This window comes from Phyllopteryx taeniolatus, chromosome 18 (assembly GCF_024500385.1).
Source record: "Phyllopteryx taeniolatus isolate TA_2022b chromosome 18, UOR_Ptae_1.2, whole genome shotgun sequence".
Classification (NCBI taxonomy): Eukaryota; Metazoa; Chordata; class Actinopteri; order Syngnathiformes; family Syngnathidae; genus Phyllopteryx; species Phyllopteryx taeniolatus.
The window spans coordinates 1276816-1286745 of record NC_084519.1 but is presented as its reverse complement, the minus strand read 5'-3'; the positions used below and the strand labels follow the sequence as shown (position 1 = coordinate 1286745).

General features: G+C 43.5%; 1 protein-coding gene across 2 annotated transcripts in view; it reads right to left on the bottom strand.

Annotated features, from left to right (window-relative positions):
• Positions 1-26: 26 nt before the first annotated feature.
• Positions 27-9930, bottom strand: part of katna1 (katanin p60 (ATPase containing) subunit A 1) — a 33829-nt gene continuing 23925 nt past the window's right edge. For both annotated transcript variants that reach the window (XM_061755045.1, XM_061755046.1), the window contains exon 11: positions 27-5302. In XM_061755045.1, coding sequence (XP_061611029.1) covers positions 5104-5302 — 199 coding nt within the window. In that variant the 3' untranslated portion in view covers positions 27-5103. The remainder of the gene's footprint in view (positions 5303-9930) is intronic.

Below are 9930 nucleotides of genomic sequence, written 5' to 3'. Positions count from 1 at the left end.
TTGGATAACATAAATACAAGGTGGGGCAGAAAGGACAGACATTTTATTAAAAAAAAAAAAAAAAAAAAACTATAATAAATGGTAGCTACAAACATTTTGACATCAGTGTTTGTATTGAAATAGCATTTGACAATCAAGTGTGGAACATAATGTGATGTGCGTTTTCATTGATGCATTTCTTGAAGGCGTTGATGGAAGTTGGCTTCCGCTCCAACATTGCTCTGTTGATTTGGGCGACCAACGCAAATAGCTTCCTTCAATTCATCCAGTGTAGAAGTTCTATGCACTTACACGCGTACCTTGAGGTGTCCCCACAAAAAAAATAATCACACATGGACATATCAGGCAGACACTGTCGGCAAACTTGGAAAAGAGGTGGTCACCGAAAAGCTACAGAATCTCAATTAGCTTCCACCAAACTATCCCAAATCTGGCACAATCAAGATTTCAAAATTAACAACATATCCCTTTATTGCAGCACAGAACAGTGTGGAATTGACCACCTACAACAATTATTTAAGAATATTTTTATGACACGTGATGAGTTGTTCCAAGAATTTAAAATAAGCAGAAATGTCCTGCAATACAATATATTAAAAACAGCAATAATAATAAAAACAAATAATAATAATAATCCAAACACTTCAGAGCACTCGAACTGCCGGGGTTTGTTAAACAAATAGTGAAACTTCTCCCACAAAGGGAAGGAAAAAAAAAAAAAAAAGTTTATAAATTAATCTCATATATATATATTTTTTCACTGGTCACATCCAGGCACACACACATATGCTCAGGGTTTCTTGGGGTGGGGCTGGTGCGGGGTCGAGGGGATACGATAGTTGGACTGGGATTCAGTATGTCTGTGCTAGTTGCCGGTCCAGATGCTCCTCTGCCCTGCCTACCCCCCCAGGTCTTTTAATGCACTACACACACTGATCTCTGGGGGGACAGTGGGATTGGGGACACCGTTTTACCCTCTGACTGGGCAGGGACTGGCTACAGTGGCGCATCCTGGGTTGGTGAGGGGCGTCTCGCTCTCCTGCGGCCTCCTCCGGGTGGCTGGTTTTGGGGCACCCCGTTGGGGCTTCTGGGCCTGGCCCCGACTCTAGGGTGGTTGGGGTGGGGTCCTCAGCCCCCACATTGCCCATCCATCAATCCATTTTCTACCGCTTATCCGAGGTCGGGTCACAGGGCAGTAGCTTTAGCAGGGACGCCCAGACTTCCCTCTCCCCAGCCACTTCATCCAGCTCTTCCAGACGCCGCACCGATCCGCCTGTCGATCTCCCATTCCATTCTTCCCTCACTTGTGAACAAGACCCCAACATACTTGAACTCCTCCACTTCGGGCAGGATATCATCCCCGACCTGGAGAGGGCACGCCACCCTTTTCCGACTGAGGACCATGGTCTCAGATTTGGAGGTGCTGATTCTCATCCCAGCCAATTCACACTCAGCTGCAAACTGCTCCAGTGAGAGTTGGAGGTCATGGCTTGATGAAGCCAACAGAACCACATCTGCAAAAAGCAGAGATGCAATACTGAGGCCACCAAACCGGACCCCCTCTACCCCTCGGCTGCGCCTAGAAATTCTGTCCATAAAAGTTATGAACAGAATCGGTGACAAAGGGCAGCCTTGGCGGAGTCCAACCCTCACCGGAAACGAGTCCGACTTACTGCCGGATATGCGGACCAAACTCTGACTCCGGTCGTACAGGGACCGAACAACCCGTATCACGGGGTTCGGTACCCCACACTCCCGAAGCACCCTCCACAGGACTCCCCGAGGGACACGGTCGAACGCATTCTCCAAGTCCACAAAACACAGACTGGTTGGGCAAACTCCCATGCACCCTCGAGGACCCTGCCAAGGGTGTTGAGCTGGTCCACTGTTCCACGGCCAGGACGAAAATCACACTGCTCCTCCTGAATCTGAGATTCAACTCCCCGACGGACCCTCCTCTCCAGCACCCCTGAATAGACCTTACCAGGGAGGCTGAGTAGTGTGATGCCCCTGTAGTTGGAACACACCCTCCGGTCCCCCTTCTTAAAAAGGGGACCACCACCCCAGTCTGCCAATCCAGCTAGTGTGTCTTTTGTTGTCTTTTCCTATATTGTTTAGTTATCTTTTCACTGTCTCTCCCTTTTGTTTTTTCTGTCACTCCCCTTTAAAACTGAAATTTTTAATATGCATCAGAATACAAAGAACCATAGCGGCTGCTTAAAAATTCCATTGTGACACAGTAAAACTGTTCTGGCATAAAAGGAATACAAGATCCTTATTTTTCCTTGACCCCACAGCTAAATATTTTTTAAAAAAGTTACATTTTTTTCTTTTTTGGGTGTAACCAACCCCCAAAACGCTTATTGGTGATTTATCCTCACTTATTCAAGAATTGTTTGAGTTAAGAAAAAATATATACGTACTTTTTCAAATGCAATTATAATGGGAATCAGTTATCTGCGGATTTCCGCTGTCTGCGGTCTGGCACGAGTCCTATCCTATCTAGTGGGGGTCCACTTTATATGCAAATATGTCTACTGTACTGTACGTAATAGGATGTCTCAACTTTCTCACAAATTATTTTTTGGGACCTGTTCCTCAAGGACTTTGAGCACTTCACGCCGAACATCACCTTTGGGGGTTAGGGTTAGGGTTGGCATGAAGTCTGCCAGTCAAGGGCTGAGCTGAACAGTATTTGTTTACAGAGTAAACTAGTGGCCTCTTGAGCCCAAGGAAGTAACCTTTGTGTCACTTTACTACTAATTTCCGTGTGGGAACTTAGTACGCCTCTGTACTGTACCGAAAAAACAAAAATCATTGAATCAGGAATACATTGAATTTTTTTTTTTCCAGTAACTGTCCGCGACCCACTTTTGGATCTCGACCCACCAGTTGAGAATCACTGGTCTATACAGTACATACAGTAGGGCAGTGCTTCTCAAATAGTGGTCCATTCTTCCCTCACTCGTGAACAAGACCCCGAGATACTTCAACTCCTTTACTTGGGGCAGGATTTCCTCCCTGACCCGGAGAGGGCAATCCACCCTTTTCAAACTGAGGACAATGGCCTCAGATTTGGAGGTGCTGATTGTCATCCCAGCCGCTTCACACTTTGCTGCGAATCGTTCCAGCCAGAGTAGGAGATCATGGCTTAATGAAGCCATCAGAACCACATCGTCTGCAAAAAAGCATCGACGTGATACTGACGTCATCAAACCAAATCCTCAACACCCGGGCTGTGCCTAGAAATTCTGTTCATATAGGTAATGAACAGAATTGGTGACAAAGGGCAGCCTTGGCGGAGTCAACTCTCACTGAAAATGAATCAGACTCACTGCCGGCAATGCAGACCAAACTCTGACACAGCTCGTATCAGGGAGTCTAACACCCCATACTCCCGGAGCACCCATTCCAACTAGAAAGAAACATCTGGGCCTCTCTACCATTTAACTTCCATGGACCCTCGAGGACCATGCTGAGGGTGTAGAGCTGGTCCACTGTTCCACTGCCAGGACGAAAACTACACTGCTTCTCCTGAATCTGAGCTTCAACTTCCTGACAAACCCTTCTTTCCAGAAGCCCTGAATTGACCTTACCACGGAGGCTGAGGAGTGTGATCCCCCTATAGTTTGAACACACCATCCGGTCCCCACCACCCCGGTCTGCCAATCCAAAGGCACTGTCCCCGATGTCCACACGATGTTGCAGAGGCGTGTCAACCAGGACAGCCCCACAACATCCAGAGCCTTGAGGAACCCGGGGCGGCTCTCATTCACCCCTGGGGCACTGCCATCGAGGAGCTTTAAACCACCTCGGTAACCTCAATCCCAGAGACAGAAGACCACATCTCAGACTCTGCTTCCTCATGAGAGGGCGTGTCAGTGAAATTGAGGAGGTCTTCGAAGTATTTGGCCTGTCAACTCACAACGTCCCAAGTTAAGGTCAGCGGCGCGCCGTCCCCACTATACAAAGTGTTAACGCGGCTCTGCTTTCTGCTCCTGAGACGTTGGATGGTGGACCCGAATTTCCTCAAAGCCATCCGGAAGTTGATTTCCATGGCCTCACTGGTCGGCGGGCGTTCCTACCAATCACACCCCTACAGGTCTCACTATCATTTCCCACGTAAGCATTGAAGTCCCCCAGCAGAACGAGGGAGTCCCCAGGGGAGCACTCTCCAGCACCCCCTCCAAGGACTCCAAAAAATGGTTGGTACTCTGTGCTGCTGTTTGGTGCATAGGCACAAACAACAGTCAGGACCAATCCCCCCACCCGAAGGCGGAGGGAGACTACCCTCTTGTCCACCAGTGTAAACCCCAACGTACAGGCACGAATCGGGGGCAATAAGTATGCCTATACATGCTCGGCGCCTCTCACTGTGGGCAACTCCAGAGTGGAAAAGTGTCCAACCCCTCTCAAGAGGACCGGGACCGAAGCCCAAACTGTGTGGGGAGGTGAGCCAGACTATATCTAGTCATAACTTCTCAACATCGCACACCAGCTTGGGCTCCTTCCCTGCCAGAGAGCTGACATTCCACGTCTCTAGAGCCAGTTTCTGTAGCCGGGGATCGGACCGCCAATGTCCCAGGCTCTCGACCCACTTGGGCCCTCCCACGGATGGTAGGTCCATGGGAAGTGGAGAAGCCCTGTAAAATTGTATTTTGAACAAAATGTTAAGCTTTTGTACACATTTCAAAGGGAATTAGATATTTAAACAACAGTTTTCTTTAAAAAATACCATTTTATTTATAGAATTTTAGTTATGAATTGCATCACTAGAATGTGCAAGAAACACACAATTCCATACAAAAGAAGTGCAAGAAAAACAAGTGTCGAGAGATGACCTTTTGGTGTTGTGGTTATATAATATTGTCACACAATGATCCAAGGCATATGTAAAGGCACAAAAAAAATGTGGTCAGTTCTGTGGTTTGTGTTGCCAAAAAACAAAACAAAAAAAAAACCCTCTCATATTTTAAAAACTACAGATGATTATGTGAAGCTTATTAACACATTTACAAAACAAACGACAACAAACCACCTTTCTCTGTTATCCCCAGGAAGATATGAACAACAACTCATACTACCCGGCCGAGTCTCAACCCTTCAACAGGACCCAAACTCCTCAATCCACTTTTCATACTTCTCGAGGTCTGCTGCGGACACAGATTTGGAAACTTTCCTCAGCGCTGCCTCAAAGTCCTCCATGGTGGTGGGCATGTGCATCTCATCCCGGGAGATGTTGCGTATCTCCTCTGGTGTGAGCCCTTCGATTCTTCGCCTCATGGCCATCAGGGAGGCGTCCCTGCAGCCATAAAAAAAACAATGCTTTTATTCCCCAACACTTTGCAGCAACCCATTGGTTTAAGTACGGTAATAATTAAATGGTCAAGAAATGTAAGGGGAAGCTTGTTTTTAGATTGCACACTGTATATACAATTTCTAAATGTGTTTGTAATGAAATTCAAAATCATATTTGAATTGAATACAAATATTTCAATTTCGAACAGATTTTGGTTGACAAATAGCTACAGGTATGTTAACTTGTGACTAGCATTCCTAGCTGCCTAGCGTTAGCACATCTGAAAATTGTCCATAAGCATGAATGTGACCGTGAATGGTTGTTTGTCTATATGTCCCCTCCAATGGGCTGGCCACCAGTTCAGGGTGTACGCTGGCTCTCACCCAAAGTCAGCTGAGATAGGCGCCAGCATCCTTGCGACTCTAGTGAGGATAAGCGGCTCATCAAATAAATTGATGGATGGAACTTGTAACAACAGAATCAAATCAGGCCATTACATCCACACAAAAATTGCTGTAGTGCTTTTTCTCCCCCCAATTTTAAGCTACATGACAATATTCATCAGGCTCAATTTAAAATTGACTTAAGAATTTTCAAGCACTTTTAGATATTTGATATTTGTTTTACTGACCCCCCTCAAAGTCTATGTCTTCTTATCTTTCACGATGCCGTGGAGTGATCACAACTGTAAATTATAACCAGGGGTGCACATACAAATTCTGGCCCGGTTCTCAAATTAGCACCAGAGGTTGTTGCTTGGTCCTCATTTATTTCATGACACACTGACCTCAATGGATGAACTTATGTCTGTTTGTAGACATATGTCAGATTGGCTACTTATTTTCTGTACAAAAAAAGGAATACAACTTTGTTTATTGACTTAATAACTGCTTCTTTTCCTTTTAGGTCTTTTTGCACGTGCTTTACCTTTTACTGTATTAGTCTGAGCCAGTTCACAGCTGGTAAACAGCCTGTACACATACGAGTAGAAATAGACATTAATTGAGACAAATTTCAAATTATTTCATACCTTGCATCCACATATGTAATTATAGATAGACGTAGTTAATTATAGATACTTATTTCATAAACCCATGAGGAAATTGTCATGTTATTTATTTGCAATTTATAGCAGAAGGGGAAGACCGTGGTTGTGCCAGCCTACACAATGTCATTAGTAATGAGGAGTAGGACGATGATAGGGTGGGGGGCATCGAGGGGTCTTTCACAGGGTGCCATTGAAGCTAGGACCGCCCCTGACTTGTAGTGGGGGATTTTGAGGGACCATCTTATCTGCTGCATAACAAAACAGTCGGCTGCATGCCCCATGAAGCCCGCTCAGACACTGCTATCGGCTTCCCCGAGTGGCGCCTTTCTTGTATACCAGGGCCTCGCAGCTGAGCTCAACTAAACTGAGGAAGGAACGAATCAATCATGAAGTGATTATTTTCAGTACGTTCACTCAAAAGATTGGATTGTTTGAACGAGTTGTCTGTGAACGACAACACCATACTCTAGCCCCATCTACCGCTGCGCTCCGCCCCCAAAAAGAAAATCCGCAGCACTTACAATGGGTGTGAAAAAGTGTTTGCCCACCTTCTTGCTTTTTTTTTTTTTTTTTTTTTTGCATGTTTGTCACACTTAAATGTTTCCATCACCAAACAAATTTAAATATTAGGCAAAGACAACAAACACAAAATGCAGTTTTTAAATTCAGGTTTTTATTACAGGAGAAAGAAAATCCAAACCTTCATGGCCCTGTGTGAAAACATGATTGCACCACCTTTAAAATGTAACATAACTATGTTTTCTCATACCCGAGTTCAATTTCTCTAGCCACACCCAGGCCTGATACTGCCACACCTGTTCTCAATCAAGAAATCACGTAAATTGAACCTGCCTGACAAAGTGAAAAGATCCTCAAAACCAAGACATCATGCAGAGATCTAAAGAAATCCAGGAACTGTAATTGAGATCTATCAGTGTGGAAAGGGTTATAAACCAGTTCTAAAGCTTTGGGACTCCAGTGAACCACAGTGAGAGCCATTATCCAAAAAATGGTGAAAACATAGAACAGTGGTGAACCTTCCCAGGAGTGGCCGGCCAACCAAAATTACCCCAAGAATCAGCGATGACTCATCCAAGAGGTCACTAAAGACCTCACAACTTCATCTAAAGAACTACAGGCCTTGCTTGCCTCAGTTAAGGTTCATGACTCCACCATATGCAAGAGACTGGGCAAATTTGGCCTCTATGGCAGCGTTCCAAGACGTAAAGCACTGCTGAGCAAAAAGACCATTAAGGCTTGTCTCAAATTTGCGCAAAGACATCTTGATGATCCAAGACTTTTGTGAAAATACTCTGGTCTGATGAGACAAAAGCTGAACTTTTTTGAAGGTGTGTTTCCCATTACATCAGGCGCAAAAGTAACACCACATTTCAGAACTAGAACATCCTACCAACAGTAAACTGTGCCGGTGGTAGTGTGACTTTCACACCACTCACTGTATGTGTACCCCTGATTATAACCCCAATAAAAAACAGGTGTGTAATGATTCGTTTTTACATTGATTTGATTTCTATCACCATTTGTGGTTGCTGATTCGATTCAAGGACGATATTGGTTCATCTAGAACACAGGTGTCAAACTGGTGGCCCGGGGGCCAGATCTGGCACGCCACATCATTTTATGTGGCCCGCAAAAGTAAATCCAAATTGCTAATTGTGTACTATTGTAATAACGTTGAGATATCGCAAACATTTTTTTGTTACCAACCCCCCTTTGAAAAGAAATGTACTAGTTGAAAAATGTTTTATAGGCTTCTGATTTTAAAAATAGTTATTCATCAATTTGTCGTGTAATTATATGAGGTGATAATTCCTTTATATGGGTTCACAGTCATAATGACCCTCAGAGGGAAGCCATAATTACGATGTGGCCCGTGACAAAAATAAGTTTGACACCCCTGATCTAGAACGATACGATCCAAAACGATTCAGTGGATTGAAATCGATTCAGTAAGTTATAAACCAAAAATTCAACCAGTGTGTCTGTGTAATAAATACCTGGATACTGGACAGTGTAGGTAAAATTTCCTAAATTCCTTTTGTTTCTTGTAGAGGTATTAGGTAAAATTAATTTTGGATACAATAAAAAAAAAGCATTAATGGCAATGCATTCACACTTCATTTGAAAAAAGTGCAACTAACATCTCTTAGGTTGGATTAACAGTAGGTTTGCCTGCTACTTCTGATGCTGTTTTTCAACATAGAAATAATACAAATGTTAAGAAGAAAAACACTTACAGGAATTGAACACAAAATGCGTAATGCTCAAATTTTCAAATCCTATTTATCAATTGCTGTCACAATGTGTGCCATTGTGGTTACGTAGCTTTGAGTAGCTTGTGACAGTATAACTATCTGTCATGTTTACGTTTTGCTGAAGTATGGCTATGATGGAATTTTGTACCTTGGCTCAAGCGTGTTCACAAACCTTTTAGCTCTCGTGCTGTCATGAGGAAAAACGGTTTGAAATGTATCACAAATTGATGTTCGCCTTGCTTGTTTCCCACTGACTGTACCTGATTGGCTTCAAGTTCTCTTATTACCGTAATTTCCCGCCGTGTATAATGCGCATTTTTTCCCTAAAAAATTGTCAAAAGTCAATAGTGCGCATTATACATGGGTATAAGGGAAAATGGAAAAGACTTGCACATTTTATAACTGTATGCCACCATCTAAAGGTTATGAAAAAGCTGTACACTTTGATTCCAATATGCCACCGCCACCTAGCGGTTATGAGAAAAGAGTACACTTGCATTCCAATATGCCACCGCCAACTTGTGGTTAGGAAAAAGGTGTAGCCTACACTTCTATTTCAATGTGACAGGGGTAAGTATGACTGCACATATGTACAGTTGTGCTCATAAGTGTACATACCCTGGCAGAATTTGTGTAATGTTTTTTTAAATGGCTGATGTTCCCCAACTTGTAGACAACAGCTGTCAGCAAACTATATTTTCGCACGTCCGTTATATTTCCTCCTCGATCGTTTTTGATAACTGCAAAACCCAAATGCGTCCACACTTCTGATTTAAGCTTCGCATGACGTTTGTATTTGTTTTGCCCTTTGCTGTGCTCCTTTCCTGCATTGCGCATCTCCCATGAGGCCCCGCGCAGCTCATGGGAAATGTGGTTTTCTTCTCAGACTGGCCAACTCAATAACGTCAGAAAAGTAACTATTTGATACTCGTATGATCCCCTGCGATGTCACATACAGGAAAACTTAATCGAGTCATGCTTGACGTCTTTATCATTAAAAGTGCTAAAAAATAAAAAATAAAAAATAAAAAACACACACACACACATGCATCCATATAAAGTCTGCTGTGTGAAGAACCAATGGGGTTTTTTCCTAGTATCGATACAATTGACTGATGATCTTTTAAAACGATTTAAATCAATATACTTTCGCCTGAAAGGCTAAGTTGCCGGGCAGACATCGATGCAGTTGGATCATAGGACTATAAATCCATACATTGATATAATGGATGAATCGTTACACCAATAATGACTACTAAATATATGGTAAAATATTGAGAAATACCTGTCCTGTATTAATCAACAGA